Here is a 20077-nt window from a genome sequence, read left to right as displayed (position 1 = left end):
ATTTTAAAATTGCATGTACTCCAGGGTTGTATTTTTTAAATAAATGTTACCCTCATTCAAAATACCACCACTTTATTCATCAAAGTGCATAGGGTTACTAGAAGATGAGCAAATATGCCAGTAGTTGTAGCCAAATTTAGTCCTTTATGATATATGTGAAGGACCACAGTGTTTTCTTCTGTGAAATCACACTTTTAATTTTTATTTACTTATGTATTTTTAAAGAGTTTTTATTTATGTGAGAAAGACAGAGCATTTGAGTGGGGGGACAGGCAATGGGAGAGGAAGAGAATCTCCAGCAGACTCCTTGCTGAGCCTGGAGCCCGACCTGGGGCTCCATCTCATGAGCCCAAGATCATGACCTGAGCTGAAATCAAGAGTTGGATGCTTCATCGACTGAGTCACCCAGGCGCCCCGAAATGACACTTTTTAAACTATACAAATCCCAGTCCTTGCTCTACACACCTTTCCGGCAAAGAAAGTCAGTTTCGTTATCAGTTCCAAGTAAGAACAGGATATTCCAACAGCTTGTAATTGCAAACCCAAAGGAAGAGGTTAGCGTTTAAATAGCAAATAAATGTTAGGTTTTCCTTTTGTTTGATACATAGAAATTGAAACCTGAAGTACAAAAATGTCTCTCTTTCTGAGCACATGAGATCTGAAGCCATTTGGATGGCTTGAGAGTAACATTCTCCTCTTCTGTCCCATTGGCTCAGGCCCAGTGGTGCCTTACTCCACTGGAGGTGGTAATTAATGGACCTCTGTACAATCAGAGAAGCAAAAGAATTCTCCAAGCCACTGCAGGCTCTGCTACGAAAAGCCCATATTAGTATTTTATGATAGACTCTTTAGTCATTTTTAATAGCCAGGAAACCTCCATTCAATGGACTTATCTCATGAGGTAGAAATGATTCTCACCTGATGTGATGAAAGAGTAGCCTTGAGTTCTTATTCCTTTTCCAACTGTTCCTCATTCAGCAGTTTGAATTTTCAGGATTCTATAAAAATGCATGTTCCTTCTACCTCTGATTTCCATCCCTCTGTATTTCCTGGAGGTATTTGCTTCCTTTGCCTTTCATCATGATATCTGTCCAGCTCCTATACTCTTTAAACATAAAACAGTATAAAAAGAGGAGAAGGGGGAACTTAAGGTCTGAAGCTCCTATAAGTTTTCCGAAAGGTTGTCAGCTCTAGTTGCCAATTCAGCAAATATTAGAACAGGAGACTCTCAGGAGATTTAAGCCTGTAGGTGATATCTAATGACAAGTAGAAATTTTTCTCCATTCGTATTAACCAGAGATAAACCAGAGGATCAACCCCATCTGTGAGGATAGCATGAGCATTGAGATTATTTTTCATTTGTTAGTTTAGTAATGAGAATTGATTTTTCCCTTGAACTGATTTCTGTTGACTGGTCCCCATCCAGTCATGGGGCCAGTGATGCACATTACATAGGTGGGATGAAGAATGGGGTTTGTTGTCATGGAAAATAGTTCTCATTTCAAAATTAGTAAGTCCATATGGGAAGCAGCGGCTTAACAAAGATAGATATGGCGGGCATCCTGTCCTCAAAGAGCTCATGATTATGGGGGGAAAATCACCATGTCATGATCACATTTGCATTTCGCACTGACTGCTCAGTCTACAGCACTCAGTCTAGGTGCAAGATGATAGTAGCTTGGTCTGTGGGGGTGTTCCCAGAGAGGGTAAAGAAGCATACATATTTGAACACGATTTAAAGAAAGACGACTAGCAGGGGAGGGAAAGAAGGAGCAGGTGGAAAATCAGAGAGTCTATTGAACTGAAATCCAGAGAAAAGTGCCTCAGGAGTTAACCAGAGTGAGGAATGCTACTGAAGGGGGGATTTATTTGAGTGTGGACTGAGAAGTGGATTTAATGAGCATGAGTAAAGGGAAAGGAGAAGGTGAAGACACAGTGTGATCTCATGTAGAGGAAAGTTTGAGGGTCCGTAACTTAAAAAATAGATCTATGATTCTGGTACCCAGAAGTGGTAATGTTATGTATATGTGGGGGGGGGTTCCGCATAAAAGTCTCAGAGTTGATGGCTGAGTCAACAATAGCTGTGATGTTCATTATTGCAAAAAGAAGTAGATGGTCAGGAGAACTTGAAGTATTGACCAAGGCTATTGGCCTGTTCCTTTTCCTTTCAAGCAGAAACAAAGTTGCTATACTCGCCAAGCTGCTTACAGGTGCTACCAAGTGAAGCCACTACTAGTTGTCTGTCTTTGCTTCTCCTCTGTATGCCAGGAAGCCGACGCCCAGCAGAAGAGAGTGCGTAATGACCACATACTAATTTCACTCTGCTGCGTGTTCATTTCTTACAATCTCGGAAACATAAAAATGTATTTCAGTAGAAAGCATGAAAATGTGCATGGCAGTATGTATTTGAAGATCTCCAGAACACTTTAAAAAAATTTTTGTTTCCACTAATTGCATAAAAGTTTCTAATATTTGGAACTTAAAACCTCTTTTTAATCTCTTAGCCATTTAGTCGGTAAATGGTTTCTTGGGTAGGCTTCGAGCTCTGGTGTTTCAAGTTCACATTCTTTTGCCATTGGTGTCTGTAGTTGATTATCCCAGTGACTTAAAACCCAATTCCGACCCGAATGGTAGAAGAAAAGTCAGTATGTTATGGAGAGAGATGCAGGTCTTTAGGAAGAATTTATAAATGCTTAGAGTCACCTGAACAAAGACTAGGGCACTTCCGTCCTGTACCTTCCACACTTGATGAGGGTCAAGCAGAGACGGAGCAGTCATAGATGCAATCGTGGGGTAATAGACCATCAGATGGCGTAGCAAGTGGTGAATTAGTGAACATCTAAGTTTTCTCCAACTCTGCAATGCTTCAATTCCATTGTCTTATTGGAGATCTAGAGGGAGAGCTGTCTCAAATAATTTGTAACTATGACATATTATCCACCTCACAAATGGATGCCTTCAGTCAACAACTTCATTAACTTTTGTTGTTGTTGTTGTTGTTTGTTTGTTTTAGGGGGATAGAGTGAGCACAAGAGGCGGGGGAGGGACAGAGGGTGAGGGAAAGAGATAATTTTTTTTTTGAAGATTTATTTATTTAGAGAGAGAATGTGAGTGAGGGAGGGGCAGAGGGAGAGAGAGGAGAGAAGCAGACTCCCTGCTGAGCTCAGAGCCCCACACCAGGCTTGATCTCAGGGTCTTGAGATCATGACCTGAGCCGAAATCAAGAGTCAGATGCTTAACTGACTGAGCCACCCGGGGAACCCCAACAATGTCTATTGAAAAAGAATTAACAACCTTTAAAAGCACTTTCTCAGTGTTGCAAGTGGGAAAAAAAAGTACTTTCTCTAGAAGAACATGTTGGACAGTGGGAGCTCATGATTGCTGTTAATGTGATTTTGGTTTATCTTTGGTTCCAAATTCAAAAATTCTTTTAAAATTTTTTTCACATTTCGGAAGCATTGTTCTCTACTCCAGGCAGAAGACAGCTGAATTATAAGAGTTCTCTGTGAACTCAGCAGGTGTCAGAAATCCATTTTAAATCTCTGTTCAGAAGCTTTGATTCAATTTGGTTTTACTGCTCAATGCAAAGAGGCCCACTTGGATGTGTTTTTTGATAGGTTATTGTCAGTGGCAGCTTGAAAATGTCCCAGGGTAAATTGCAGCAATTTCTAGGAAGTTGCTAAGGAAGCTATTGAGTATAATTATATCTAAATAAGACCCAGCTTGATAGCTGATGAAAGGATGTGGTGCAGTGTTTCTGGTTCATTGTTATTTAATTGAAGAACAGGCAGTCCTGAAATGGTATACATACTTTTCTGGTAGGGACATCTACCATTTGTATGTTCTTTTCTATCTGTGCAGATCCCCCTAGAGATAAAAGGCGAAGGAGTATAATCCAGAATGGATTTACCTCCACATCTCGGGGAGCTGGATGGAAAAAGGACAGAAATGGACAACCCAATCAGGGTTTGCCCTAGGGCTCACAAAGAGAAAAATGGCTATAGAAAGGCTCAGATGATGTCAAACTGTGCTAAAGGGCTATGCGTTGTCCCAGAGGAATTCAGCTTTCCTGCATTTCATTTATTTATTTGTTTAAAAACATTTATTGTAAACAACGTGGGCCAGACTCTTAGGTGCTGGAGTTGTAAAGAAGAGGAAGAGTGTTTTGTGCTATGACTTCACACTGAAGTCCATTCATAAAACAAGGGCCGGTTCAAATGAATCCTATTAAACATTGGTTAGAAATATACTTTATTACATCGAGGTTATGATCAGGTAGAATCTCACGTTTACATTGCTTGAAACAAATTAAAGCAATGTATCACTATTAAATCTGGCCTGGAAGGAGAAAGGCAGACAAAGTAGTGATGTTTTCTGCCTTGCAAGGGAAAACTAACTCTTGATATATGAGTGGCAAATTCCTGGTTAAATTATAGTTCATCGTAAAAATCAGTGAGTCTACGTGAATGTTTTAAGGGGCAGGCCTTACCCTGAAGCATTTAAAAATGTTAATGAAAATTGGACATTTACAAAGTACAAAATGTAGAGTAATTATATAACTTTAAGGGCCTCCTGTACCATGAATGAGGATTTATATTCCTAGCATCTTTAAGATATCTTGCAAACATTCATGGCCCCCACTTGCTTTCTCATGCCACAGACTATAGATAGCTACCTAACTCTGAATCTTTGTCTCCCTGACCGTGTCATCAAACTGTCATTCTGATAGGGTTTGGTATCTACTAACTGCTACTTAGAGCTGTGACTCTGGCTTCTGGTATGATATTATCTGGGATTAATTTTTTTAAAAAAAGGCTTATGGAAATTGAAGCATCAGGGTTTTAATAAAAATACAGCAACAATTTACTTAACACTATTTACCAGGGATGTGCTAACTGCCTTACATGGGTTTTCTCATTTTTTGCTCACATATTTCTTTTATCAGTTCCATTTTCAAATCAGAAAATGCTTTAGCCAAGGTAACTTCAGAGTTCTCAATGTCAAACATGTATTAATTGACAGAGTTCAGATTGGAACTAAGATTTTTCTGAGTTTGTGTCTTGCATTGCACACTGTGTTATAGTGTCTTAATATTAAAGGATACTATTCCCAGATGATTCATGTTTCCAATGAAAAGAAGAAATTATGGGGTGTTGCTGGCCTTGAGGTGACCCTAGGGAACAAAAGCCCCCAATTCATTCTCTTCGTCCCTAAGCGGTATCCATGTGAGAAGGTTAGAATGAGGAGAGTGTGTTACGAGGACTGAGAGAAAACTTCGTAGTAAGGAAGGTGTCAGTTGAATAGCAGTGAGTGTTCTGGGAGTTGTCTAGATGGGGATCCACCTCTCCCCTCCCCTGCATCTCAGGGTAACAGGCATGTGTAATGTGAATATGGGAAGGTGTGTTCTGGAGCCTAAGTGTGTGAATTTAATGAGATGCTTTATGGTAGTTCTTGAGGGAGTTGTCATGGGGACATTTGGGAGTTACGTACAGAGCCATGAACTTCCAACATACACAAAAAACTCAGTCTTGACATTTCAGAGGAAATTTGTGAGGAGGTGATAGGTTGAGGTCACTGTCCTGATTTCAAAGGGAATTCCAAGATTGCTGAGTCCCTTTTCAGAACCTTGAGTGAGTCCAAGGAAGTCTGGTTTAGAACGCCTACTACAGAGCCTCCATCAGTATCGGAATAGTTGGTGGTAGATGTTGGCATGGAGGCAAATTCATTTTTATCCAGGATGTTCATCTCTTCTATGCTCTACTAACTTTCTTGGGAAAATCTAATTTTAGAAAACTAATGGCACTGCTATTCCCCAGACTCCAAAGAACAGCTTTGTCATCGTCCACCTCCATTCAGCCACTAATGGGACATTAATATATTTTGACATAAAGGGACACAATTGAATTACTTGGCTTTCACTTAATATCTGTGTATTTTATCTTTCCCACCTTCTAGTTGTCTGTGTTCATGTTATTGCTTGGCCTGTAAAATACCTGTGGGAGAAGGTCCAGGAGAATGATGGCACTACTCAGACTAGAAAGTTTCCCCTGAGAGGAAGCTCGGCGGCTGGTCAGAAGGGTCTAGGGCAGTCCCAGCACACACCCTAAACTTCTTCCGCTCCCCAGCAGCAGGTGCTATTGTTTATTAGCAGAACCTTATGTAGGGGAGTGATTTTCAGAATGATGATTATACTGATAGTAGCTAGTGTCTACTGAGTACTTACAATGTGCCAGCCACTTTTCTGTATTGAGTCATTTAATCCTCCTGGTAACTCTGGGAAGTGGATCCTGTTCTTATCTCTACGTTACCCGAGAGGAACCTGAAGCACAGGGTTTCCTGGTTAGCCAGTAGTTGGAAGAAGTGTATTCACATCAGGCAATCTGACTCAGAGCCTGAGCTCTTCCACTCTGCTGAGCTGCCTACTCTTTACACCAGGATCCAAAAGATTTCAAAGGAGATTTCCATCATGGATCCCGTGATTGCCCTAAAATTTGCGGATGACCCCCAACATTTGATAGCAGGCCAAACACCAGGTATCTTCGTCAGAAGAGTGCGTTTAAGCAGGCTGCTGCTGGTGGGAACGTGGGATGCGTTGCAGGTCGTCAGGAACAGATGGGCACTGACAGCGAGAGAATGAGTATAAAAGAAGGTGGGATGGGGGAGAGTGCCAAGCAGTTACTGAGTCTGCATTTTCTCGTCTCCTGCCTAGCCGATTGCTCTGGAGGTGAACTGAGATAATTTATGAATTCATTTTGATTCTGGAAAGTTCCATTCAAATGACAGTTCCTGTTGCATGTCCATGGTGTACCACCTGTAAGGAAGATTGGTGGAGGCTGTGGTTCAGGAGGCAACAGTGTGTGGCTGGAATTGCTGAGCACAGACACAAAGCTGGGAGGTGGAAGCATGTGGGCAGGAAGCAGGCACGGATGGACCGTGAGAAAGGCGGTACACAGTGGTTGGCGAGTGGGGAGCTCCTGGGAGAAAGGCGTACAGGGACTGGTCTGTAGTCATTCTCTGAATCCTATTTTCTACTCTACAGCTACTGCTGGAACTAGGTCTTACTTCAGCCCGCTGAAGAGTGCTAAAGCTCACTGTCATTAGACCTACTGTCATCTCATAATGTAATTAAGTTGAGCTTTTTCAACCTCTGTCCTCCCCATCTCCCATCAGAGGGTATGGTGGGCCACCACATTCTATGCTTCCCGCTTCCCTCTTACCTGAAGTGTTTGTGGGGAAATATTTCTTAATTACAATCTTTTTGGGTCACTAGGGTGAACTTGAAAATAAAAGGATCAGACCCCTCTTAATTTTGGGATAAGCATCTGGTACAAACACTGTATGGTCACTCTGTTAATTGCTTAAATTCTTTCCTATTCTTTCCTATCTACTCACTTCTAATACCTAACATTCTTTGCTGTAACTTATTTTTACTCTGGTTCTGAGTTATTTATTTACATATTGACATAATTTTAAAATCTTTTTCTGAAAAGGATGATACTTGGTGTAAAATAATCCTTAAATCCCACTACATAGAGATAACTGCCTGGGATAGCTCGCTGAACATTCTCTCCAAACGCTTGTGTACATAAACAAATGCCGAAATTCCACAGTTTACATGAATGAGATCATTCCAGATATAATTTTCCGTGACTTTTTTTCACTTCACAATGTTATAGTGAGACTTACCTCTAAACAAATGTAGATCTACACACTCATTTGTAATATTTGCCCGGTGTTCTCTTGTTTCAACGTACCACAGTTTACTTAACTCTCCCCCAGCTGATTGTTTCTTGATAAAGTCTGAACACCATATAAAGATCATTTGACATTGTTAATTCAGGATCTATGGTTTTGCTGTCAAATCCATGGGATTCTTGGCATCATATAATAAAACAAGCATGAAACCAATGAATGAAGAGTCCAAGACTCAGCTCCCAGTTCTGCCACTCAGTAGCTATGTGACCATAAAATCACTTTACCTTTCTAAACCTCAGCTTTCCTGTCTGTAAATGATGGTAAGGGTACACGTGATATTTAAGGCAAAACATGCCTTCAAATCCTATTTCCCATCACAACTTATACCAGTTTTATTTATCAATGCCTGTTCCCATGTCGAGCACAATGCCCAATACAAAGTTGGACACCCGACAGACACACTTTGAATGGACTAGTCCATTGATTTGTCTTCTCAAAACTCCCTCAGAATTATCCATCTTGTCATTTCATATTGGCTGAGTTTTTAACCCAGTCAACCTCAGACATTTTTTTTGTCTACCATTTCTTTTTAGAATTTATGCACTTGTATCTAAGTATCTTAGAGAGGAGGAAGGGAATTACGTATGGGTGTGCACATACGTATCCATATGGATCTATACATTGTTTTGGGGGGTATTAGAGTGGGACTCTATATGGAGGGAGTTACTATACTTTGCCCTAAGATGAGGTTTTAGGCAAGAGGATGAGATTAAATTATGTTTTCCTCCTTCCAGAGTTGCATGTGTGTGTTTGAGGCAGGGGTCACTGTATCCTGACAATATTTTATCACTCCCTCCTTCCATCTATCTTTTTCTTCTTCCTTCCAACTTTGTCTTCTCTTTCTTTCCCTTTTCCCTCTTCTAGTCCTTTCCTTCTTTACTGAAACGAATAGAAGAGTAATGCTATTCTTTCAGCTTTGGTCAATAGTGACTTTTATCCCATAACACAAGAAAGGAGAAGCCATCCTGTATTTGCTAAAATTATTTGAACCAATGGAATCTAAGTATAAGATAATACTGAAGGACAAGTGTCCAGGATTGTGTTATATTAATACATTGAAGAAATGCATTGCTCCATAGTGGTGATGATGAAAAATTGTTTGACTCAACTAATGCCAATGATTAAACTACTTTGAAAATATTATGTACAATCCAAGGACATCTTGTGAGTGAACAGGATGCTTCAGAAAGCTTGGTGTTACCCTCTCTTAATTGTTTAACGTGTATCCTGACCCAGTTTGGACTGAGTTCTTTTAAAATGAATTACAACTTCATTCCCTTTCTAAAGAAGGTACATTATACATATTTTAAATTTTTTTCATCATTTTGGGGCACTCAAAATCACCGTCACAGGCAGCATTTATTGTCATAAACTTTGAGAGGTGCTCTCAGACTGTTGGGGTATGTAGAGGTATTTTGATCTCAATCCTGTGCTTTCTCAATTCTTGGTCTGCTTTTTAGAGGGTTTTTTTGTTTATTGTTTTTGTCTCTTCTGAGGGTCAAACTGCTCTATTTAGTGGATAGGGGCATATTCTCCTAGAGCAGTTTTTTTTCAGCTCTGTGCTATGTCTCACTGTTTCAGATTGGCTGTGTCTCATTTATTGTGGAACTAAACACATGATCTTAGTAGAATTTTTAATAAGTTAATAGTAAACAGGATAGGAGTAGCTTCCAGAAGCTTTTTCTGCCTATTTCCATGTTCTTACCTAAATTCCAGAAACTTAAGGTTTCTGGAGATGTATTCTTCAGATAATGGCCATATTCTGGTAAGGAACCTACAATTCTGGTTTGAATGAGAACTTTTTCTTCCAAACATGAAGAGACATTATTGCCTTTAGTCCTTCCAGGTGCATGTGACTCTCAATTCTACTCTCTCATTTGTCTGACTACTTGGTTCTTGTTTTGCAGTCCCCAGTCTGTCCCAGACCGCCTGAGGATCCGGGTGAACAAAATCAGTTTACAAGACTATGAAGGATTCCACTATGACAAAGAGAAACTTCGGGAAGCTTGTAAGTTGGAAGTGCCTAGTTGATCTCATGTGATCACCCTATCTTCAGCTGGTTGATCCTCCTTGGGTTGATGGATAGATTCATCCTGTGTCTGAAAACAATGGTAAGGGAAATGAAGGGAAGCGTAGTACCATGCGAAGCCCAAGCAATGATTTATGGGCTGAAGAAAATGGAACTGAGCAAAGGAAAATAGCAGAAGAAAATTATTATGCTAAGAGGACAAGTTAGGATCTCTTGGTTTATTAACCACTTCAGTCTCAGGTTTACCCAAGATGAGAAAGCAGAAAGTTGGCGAATGTCATATGGTATCATAATGTCTAGAAAACTCTTGAGACAGCACAAGTCTCTTCCTAGAGTCTACATTACCAAATACTGTCCTCATTCTTCATGCAGGTGTGACAAAGTTATCTGCAAAGACATGTCCAACACATCTAGCTATTATCTGATTGCATAAATGTCATAGGCCCACAGAATACTCAATGTCATGATAAAGTAATTCACAGTTGATGAGGTGCCATTGTTCCTGAAATCTTAAATCGACTCCACATATGAATATTTCTCAATGTTCATATTTTTCATATGGTTCTTTAAATGCATAGCTGATTTTTAGTTCATCTTATCTATCATTCAGTATTTATTGGGCACTTTTTACATTCCATTCACTATGTTAGATCCCTGTCTGTACTATGATATGTGAGGTAACCGGCTAAAGTAGTCCAGAAGATGTTAAGACTGCAGGTGTGTTAGATATTAGGGTTCTGGCCTCTGTCACAATTATGGAGGCCACTAGTCAAATGCAGTAAAGTCAGAGAAGATCAGGACCAGTATCTCAGGGTACAGGCAGGGATGCCAACAGAACAGAAGGAGTTTGATAGAGAACCAGAGGTTTATAAGTTTATGACACCCAATTGGTTCCAATATGGACCGACCTAGGGTTATGGAAGACACAAATAGCTAAAACTGGTGGGAATGGAGGAGGGAACACATTCCAGTGATAAGGACTTCCAAGCTCTGATTCTGGACCTGTGATCCAGAGTGGGAATTCAGTGGATGGAAACTCTGAAACCCAGGGTCAGTCTCAGGGGTGAGTGTGGGGACTTTCCGATCTGGAGGTGGCAGTGAGCAAGGGTCCATTTCCCTGGTAGCCCGACCACTGAACCGCCCAGAGAATTCTGTGCAAAATTTCTCCTCTCAATTCTCTCTGCAGGTTCAGCTTCCTCAGCCCTTCAGTGTTCTTTACCTTAAACATCAATACTTTCTGCCTTCTCGCCTGCCTTCCCCATCTCTGTTCTTCTCTCTCATTTCCTTTGTTTGGAAAGTTTGAAGTGGGGATGGAGCAATTCCCTGGACTTTTGCTTTTCTCCCTTCTATAAATGACCCATTATATTTTCTAGTATAAATGGGATTATAAGTGACAGACTAGCACAAACTCTTATTTAACTCATAACATGATGGACATACATGTTTGCGTTGGGAGGTGTAGCTATAGTGTGAGTTAAACTGACTTTGAAAGGCTACTTATTATAAAGAAGAGTGTTTTATGTCCTTTCTCATTTCCAACTTATAGACAAATAGCTTATAATTTTTGAAAACTAAAAAAGAAAGAATGGATCTCAAGTCAGTTAATATTTTTTCAGCTTACCATCGACTCTGAAGAAAGTCAGTTGTGAGTAGGGAAGCATTTGAAATTTGGGGCTGAAATGAGATTTGAGGCTTATCGGTGGATTTCAATTATCTGTTCTATCTTTTCTCTGGCATTATCTGTCCACCATTGCCAGAGGTAATTGTGATTTGAGTTTTTACAAGAAGATGACATTTCCTGGCAAGTGCTTTTACTCATCATATCTTATGTGATAAAACTTTTCTGTAAGGAAACTTCTTATATCAAATCGGGGGAGGTGACTTGGTATAAATATAAATCCAGCAAATTCACCAGTGTCTTTGGATCTCAGAAGGACAAAGAAACACTCAAAGAGGGAATGAAGGAGTTAACTCGTTCTAAAGATTTGAGTCTGAAGGAAACAGTATATTAATTAGAAGTAAAGATGGCCAAGTCAGGCATTCCACATTTAATACACAGTTATGATGCTTCTAAACTGTGGTTGTCCAGGGAAGTTTGTCCTTCGGGGTTATGTATTTGATTCTTAGCTTCACTCTCTTGCCTGATTCCAACTTGCAACCAACTACAGAGTCACGGCAAGGCTGGCAGAGCTCAAACTGAGTATAAGACAAGAACCAATTCAAGTCCATATGTGACATACAGTGCCAAAATAGATCTGTTATTTCAGAAGTGTTAATTAAACAAAATCCATAGAACACCATCTAGATAAAAGGGTTTTGAGGACTGCACTCTGACCTGCATCCCGAAGGGAGTGAATCCTCTTAGGCCATCTATTGATTGTCAACATACAAACCCTAAACCAGAGCAGTGCTGCGTTACTGGGTTTAAAAAAACTAGTTCCCTTTCTGGATGATACACTGAGTCACTCATCCAGGCAGCATGTGGCTGTTTGCCATCTCTGTTTAATAGATCTTGCTTATGTGTCTGAATCATTATTCGTATTAGATTACAAGCTTGAATGTTAGTTGTCTAACAAAGCCCCACTTCCGTCCGTAAGGCAGGATTTCTTGGTAATTACAGGATGGCAGCCTTTTTAATTACCTTGCTTATTTTTAGCATAGAGAAAGATGACTACACTATTTCAAAGATTTACCACCCCCTTCCATTTAGCTCCAATTTGCCTGGGGGTATTCCCCCCTAAAATAATAGCATAAAGAGGGTTAGTCTATGCAGTCCCTCCCTCGGTGCTTGCCGATAAATTTCAGACTTACTTAAAATAATTAGGCTCTCATTACTGGCTTTATGAATTATTAACCCTCAAGATAATGGTTATGGTGTCCAAGAGGAAAGTCTATTCAGGTTAAAAGAACGTAAAGAGAAATGTTTAAAAAAATTCCTTAAAGTAAATCCATAATGATAGCAGAATCTCACTCCCATAATCTGAATGAAGTATATAAATAAGTACTTAATACAGCACATTATCATATAGTTTAGGCTGAGGGTAGTTTTTTGAAAATCTGTTATATTTCTAACTCCAAAGGAGTTTCATTGATAAACATGTATTTTTATATCTAGAGTAACTTGATCTTGGCCAAGATTTAACTCTATCCCACGTAAACAGGCTAAACTTGACTTCTGTCATGAGCTTACTCTGTGCTTTTGAATTGCCCTGATAATTCATACAGGTCTAGGCCCTAAAACACAAGCAAAGGCCAGTTTGGAGCTAATTGAAAATAGGTGTAGCCTACAAAGGTAGGAGAGGACTAACACTTGTTGTATATCAAGTGTAATGTTCAACTCTCTTTTACATTTTCTCAGTGTAATGGGAGTTATATGGATGTTTATAAGTATATATAATGGATAATACCTCAAATTATTATTCTCTGGCATAGGTGAACAATATTAGGAGTGTGTCTTAGACAGTTGCTTGAGTGGAATTCCCTTGTTTTTTATTTACTGATGTGGTGGCAGAGTCAGAAATGTTTGTGTTTGAATCACAGTTGCAACCTTGACCAAGTAATCCATCTTTCCGATGATCATACCTCTCATCTCTAAAATGAGAATATTGTTGCAGCCTCATAAACTAAGAGGTGAAATGTAATCTCGTAGATGAAACTGCAGGTGCCAAGTCTGGCACGCTACCGTGCTCTCCAAAAGTGCGAGCTGAGATGGTGGTGGTTGCTGTTGCTGAAGACACATTACAGTCACGCGGGCTGCCCCGCGGTCGGTCTACAGGTCCCCAAGCCAGCCGACCTCCTCCACACATGCTTTCACTGCAAAGTACACATGCTCCCACCTTCTAACTCACTTTCTCGCTTTCAAAAACAGCATCGAAAACACTGATAAATACCACAGGACGGTTGTGGGAAGAGAACGTAATTAATCACTTAATTTACATGTATTATGTCTGCCAGTGCGAGAGACGGCTCTGAAGGCAGGATATTTAAACCTGTGAGACGTGTAAGCACTGAATACTGGTATTTGGTGGTCTGGCCAGATATCAGCACACTGCTCTCTTCAGTCCTAAGACAGCCTCCTATGTGCATCATCTGGTATTCGGCGCTGATTTTTTTTTTTCGACTTATTTTAGGGGCACCTGGGTGGCTCAGTTGGTTAAGTGTCTGGCTCTTGGTTTTGGCTCAGGACATGATGGCTGGGTCGTGGGATCCCGGCATCTCCCTCTCCCTCTGCCCCTCCCTCCTACCCATGCACATTCTCTCTCTCTCAAATAAATAAATCCAGGGGTGCCTGGGTGGCTCAGTCGGTTTAACAGCCTACTCCTGGCTTCAGCTCAGGTCATGATCTCGCAGTTGTGGGATCGAACCCTGCTGGGGCTCTGTGCTCAGCATGGAGTCTCTTCAGATTCTTTTTCCCCTCCCTCTCTGCTTCTCCTCCTGTTCATGCTCTCTTTCTCTCTCAAATAAATCAGTAAATAAAATCTTTAAAAATAAAATAAATACATCTTTTAAAAAAACCTTATTTTTGGAATAATTTTAGATTTCTAAAAAAGTTACAAAGATTCTACTGGGATTTCTGTATACCTTTCACCCAGTTTTCCCTATTGTTGAACATCTTATATTTCCATGCTACCTTTGTCAAAGAAACTGACAGTGCTTCATTACTACTAACTAAACTCTGGACTTTCTTTTCCAGCATCCAATCCAGGACATCACGTAGCATTGTGTTGGGATGTCTTCCCAGTCTTATCTGGTCTGTGGCAGTTTCTGAGACTTTCTTTTTTTTTTTCCCCATAACCTTGAAGGTCTTGAGAAATACTGGCCAGGTATCCTGTAGACTATCCCCCAATCTGGCTTTGTCTATTGTTTAACTTATGATTAGTGTGGAGTTATGGATTCTTGAAAAAAAAAGTACTGCAGAGGTAAAGTCCCCTTTTTGTCCCATTACATCAGGACTTACCTGATATTCACATGACATCCATGATGACAGTAACCTGATCACTTGGTTAAGGTTTTATTTGCTAGGTTTCTCCACTGTAAAGTTACTCATTTTTTTTTTCCCTTTCCTGATGCTGTTTTTTGTGAGTCACTAAGTATAGTCCATCTTCAAATGGGGGGAGGTGGATCACTGGGGTTTTCGTCATTTCTAGTTTCCATATTCGACCTCAAGTGAATTTAATTTAATACATACGTTGAAGTGGAGTCATTCACTCGGATGCACCCACACTTCCAAAAACTATATATTGGCAACAATTATATGCTAGATACCACGTTAGATGGTAGATTGGAAGTGAAACTGGTACATTTAAAATGACAATATCATTTATTCAGTACAAAACCATTGGGTGCTTATTGTTAGCAAACAGTGGTGGGGGAGAAACCAGAAATAGTCCCTGATTCACTGGAGCTTTTTTCTCATGTGATAAGCGTTTCACTAGGGCTATGGAAACACTAAGCATGTATTTTCCTAGCAAACATCACTTAAATGACTAAAGAAAGGGATGGGATATAAAAGCAAGAATGAGAAAAGCCAGTCTAAGGACTAATTAGTTGTACGACCTTGGGCAATACATTTATCCTCTTCAGGCTCGGGTTGCCTTATCTGCTGTATGCAGTGGTTAAACTAGGTATTTCCTAAGAATTACTACATTATAATAAATGTTTAGCCCTATAGAAATTGCCTAGGGTTTAACATTTTTCCTCCTGACATATTTCCTTGGTGAAGTTTTTAAAGCACACGCATCACTCATAATGAGTGTGAACATTGGATAATTGTGTAAGTGCGTTTTGATTCATGAATGTGCTGTAAGTACTGATTTTTTTTTCCGTTGATTGCTTCATCTAAAATTGAATCTTTCCCCCCTCATTTAACAAGTTGACAACTGGGTTGTTCCATAGAGATTAGGCCTCCACTTGGTGGAGGTAAGTGTTCCATTTTGAAATCTGTCTGAGGAGTTAATGATGTCAGTCTGTTCTCTGAAGGGCACTGTCCATCCCTTTGTGAGCATGTTTGCCTTCTCCTATTTTTCATGAGTTGACATTTACCCAGAGTTTTGTGCTTAGTTTCTTTTACTGTTCTTCCCTATCTTTTGTCTACATCGTATATTTATCTTTTTGTTTAAAATGTGATAATAAGTCAAAATAATAGTTAACTGACATTGCACTATGATTCTAAGCCAGGAAATGTCTTAACATTTCTACTGCTGTCCTGTAATTTAATCCCCCCAAAAACCTCTGTGGTTTTGGCCTGAGCAACTTGGTAACTAGAGGTAGGGGAGATATGGAGGACCCACCGTGACCAAGAAGCGGCACACAGTGAGCTACGGAGAAGACAAAGCTTGTTGAATGGAAGCCGAGAGAAGGAAAATGTTTTATGTGAGAACAGTGAGAACTCTGCCAGATGCCCCAGAGTGGGAGCAGTAGAGTAAGGATTGCACGCTAAGAACTAGTCATTGGATTTGGGCAGAGGGTGGTTAATAGTTACTGTACAAGAGATTGAAGAGTGAAAAGGTGAAGGTGAATAGAATGAGCACGTGTGCACATGGGAGTGAAGGAAGTGAGTCTGCATAGTTGCTCTTATTATATGTTTAGCTATAAAGGGGAAGAGAGAACGGAATGGTGGCTGGAAGGGAACGTGGAATCCAGGGAGGATTTTTTTCTACTTTGTAAGATAGTTCTCCTGATGGGACCCGTGTCCTAGAGAGGGAGAACTCAATTCAGAAGAGAGGGTCAGTTGCAAGGGTATTGCCTTTGAATGGGTAGAGATGGGATCCAGTGCCCAGTGGAGGGGCGGGGGCAGGCTCTGCAGAGTACGGAGCAGGAAAGGCAGAGGAGTGATACAGAGGCAGGTGAGTTGGGGGTCTGGGTACGAGGGGGAAGCAGAAGTTCTAGTCTGATGAGTTTTATTTTCCCAGTGAAACAAGCAACAAGCCTACTAGCTCACAGTAGGGTCAGGAGGGTATCAATGTTCAGGAAGAGCAGAGAAAGTTGGAAATAATCAATTTGAAGAGCAACACAATCAGTGACCCAGGCAGAATTGCTGAGCAGTACTTTAGATATGGATCGTTTAATTCATTGGCTTTTCATAAGTGCATACAGCCTGACCCATCAGTTCCTAGGGGTCTTGACTTATAAATGAGTGCACTTTCTTTCTTTCCGGCTTCAAAGATTCAGATGCCAGGAGAGTATTAGTCTCGAAGATGATGATCTTATTTTTAATACAAATCCCTTTGCAACCTAATTCTGTTTATGATCCAAAGCCTTGCTTTGTTTACAAGAAAATACGTGCTTCCCAAGCTTTGGTGAATTAGATGCTGATGACGATAGGTCTCAGAAAGGAAATAGGCCTCAAGTGTTGATATTTGATCCTTCTTTCATTGTTGAAACTCAGCTTTTGGTAATGAGAACCATCCATTGTAGGTCTATCCTCAAGTCTCTGCTCAGAGGACTATTTTTCACTTTCATTAGTTTATTCTGTGCGCGCACACACAATAATGACCAATTCTTACTGTTTATACACCAACTAGTTCATTTTGTTGGTACCTTCCCAGGTTGACCACTCTAGGATATCAACTCAGTTGGCAGTTAGGTTTCTCTTTAAAGACTTCCTTCTAGGGGCCTTGTATAAAATTGTTGCTTTTCTATTCATCGTGTTAACGTGTGAGTGGTGTGGGGTCAGCCACTGCAGCCACGGCATCACATTTCATAATAAACACACCTAGTGTTCACACACTGCTTCACGCTTTACACAGGGCATTCACATATGCTATATGCAGGTGTTATCACAGGACACCTAGAAAGATTGCCTCACGCAGGGTCACATAGCTGTGATAGGATTTTAATAACTTTCATCTCTCTCTTAGTCCAGTACACTTTCCTAATACATAGCTCTACTTCTTTGTAAAGACATAGCTGTGCACTTATAGAAATGTGTGTTTAAAAAAAGAATTTGGGATCATAGTTTTTGTTATTGGTTGGGTTTCCTCAGAAATAGAATCTGAGGCTTTTGAGTTTTCTATGTAGGAGGTTTGCTGGGGGCTCTCCAAGAGGGAACAACAGTTGTGAAGAAGGAGGAAAGCAGCATGGGCAGAGGGCAGAGGAAGATGTCAAACTGTAATACAGTTGCTACAGAGGTGTCCCATGGGGACATTTGCACCTGGGTTGGCCATCTAGGGTTGTCCCAGTTGAAGCAAGGCTTGTTAGCTGCAGGTCAGGGTGTCCCCTGGGAGGAAGCAAACCCTGATTGGGGTAGTTTCCTTTCTGGAGAGGAATCAGCTGTGAGCTATCAGTAGAAACCACACCTTCAGCAGTGAGGGAATGAGTCCCTCAGTCCCCTCATGGGCCTGGATGGGGCACTTCGGCTCTGAAAGCATCATCTTGTTTACAGTAACTGAACACCTGAGTCTTGAACTAAGGCCAGGAAAGAACCACCCAAACACCAAAAATTCTTGAGTCCATTCATTCACTTCTTCATTAACAACTCTTTACTGAATACCTACCATGTACCAAGCACCGTGCTAGGTGCTAGGAATAAGACTCATATGACCACTAGCCTCCAAATTTTAATTTGTATTTTTTGACCTGACCGCCCCCAACACTATTCCAAATTCTGGGATTTGGAATATCAGTTACCTTCTTTAGATGTGTCAGAATTAGTTAAACTCAAAATGTCAATGATGACCTTTTCTTAAAAGTTCTTTTTGACATGAACTATTACTAAGCCAAATATTTTTTACTTGGAATGTGAGTGATTAAAATTGGAAACATAAATGCAAGGCAATCCAAATTTCAGGCTATTTCTAGCCCGGCTCTGTAGTCAGAGATCACTCTGGAGTTTGATCTTCAACAAGGTGGGCATTTCTTCTGTGTATTCTTCCAATTTATTGGTAAAGTATTGAACTGAATAGAACCAAGGACAGAAATGTGTGCTAATCTAAAAATAACTCTTTGCAGATGGACTCAGAACAACAATTTTATGTGCTCTCAACACATAAAAGCTGTAGACTTTTCATAGTTCATACCAGGGAAAGCACTCTTTCTTGATACTTAGGGGGTTTCCTGAATCACTGAGACATGGCACTCTTCTGGAGTCACTGATAAACAGAATTAGAGAGTCCCCTGGGTTGTCAGATTCTCAGGATGTGTTTGCTTAAATCTGCCCTGCTTCACATCTCTATGTGGCAGCTGTCTACATGTAATTTGTTTACTCTTTTTGCTTCCAGAAAGACTGAGGCCTCTTCAGAAGATTTTAGGAAATCTGTTATTAATTCTCCATGTGTATCCAATGGACTCAGAAATTCAGAGGTCCATGGCTGATTGTGTCCTCCATATCTAACTGTTGATGACCTTGCCCATCACCGAACAGTGCACAGACACAGTGTGATGTTGGAATTGTGAAAAGTATTTGAACTAGTGTCTCTTACCATCATTTTGAGTATTTAAGTTTTGGGTACACTTGTGAATCTTTGCTTTTGGGCCCTTAATGTTTCTTTTGACTTTCGTATTTGTTTGGCTGGCCAGGCCATGTAGCCAAGATTCCAATGTCATAACCAAGTATTTGTTATCTCCTAATTACCAGAGCACTGGTTCTAGTAAATTATCACTGGCAGTTCTTCTCTGTATCTAGGAACTTTACAAATACTACCTTACCGATAAATGTACCTGGGAAAACATTCTTTTGTTTTCCAGTGCCCACTGTCAGGTACATTCTAGAACCTCACCATTAAAAGCTGCTATTATATTTTTACACTAGGAATAAATCCCAAGGAATTTTATAACACATTTTGTCGTACAAGAATTTTATTGAATGTGACATTAGGAATTTCCATTGAAATGGAGTTCTCTCCATCAAAAATAGAAATTTACATCATTGTTGGTAAACTTTCATATTAGGCTGGACGATTATGACATTTCATCTGGGCCTTTGGTTTTTATGATTATAAGAATATTGGGCCTTTGCCCATACTTTGCCGTAGGTTATTATTGGTAATACATGAACAAAATTCACCAGAAGTAGAGAAAAAAAAAAAAAAACTCATGCAATTTTGAATGTACTAGCCACAACTGGGTTGCATTCTCCATCTGACTCCTTTTATTTTTGTTCAGAAGACTGTTTTAACATCTTTTTTTCTGGATTTTCTTTCTCACTTCTGCTTTTCCATGTATTATGCCCTGCATGCTGGTGATTGCAAAGAGGATACGAAAAGGGTCAATTACTGACTAATCCTCCTTCCCGAGGTGCTGTAGTATGGGGTTTAGATGGATGTCTGGGGAGCTAGGACATCCCCTTTCCTCCTC

General features: G+C 40.3%; 1 protein-coding gene across 1 annotated transcript in view; it reads left to right on the top strand.

The window, feature by feature from the left end:
- The window catches only part of DGKI (diacylglycerol kinase iota), a 402958-nt gene that overhangs the window by 289102 nt on the left and 93779 nt on the right, over positions 1-20077 (top strand). Inside the window, exon 21 of the mRNA XM_034647002.1 lies at positions 9663-9763. Within this exon, the coding sequence (XP_034502893.1) occupies positions 9663-9763 (101 nt within the window). The remainder of the gene's footprint in view (positions 1-9662; positions 9764-20077) is intronic.

This window comes from Ailuropoda melanoleuca, chromosome 1 (genome assembly GCF_002007445.2).
Source record: "Ailuropoda melanoleuca isolate Jingjing chromosome 1, ASM200744v2, whole genome shotgun sequence".
NCBI classification, from domain to species: Eukaryota; Metazoa; Chordata; class Mammalia; order Carnivora; family Ursidae; genus Ailuropoda; species Ailuropoda melanoleuca.
Note: the sequence above shows the minus strand (reverse complement) of the source record. Positions and strands in the feature narration are given on the sequence as shown.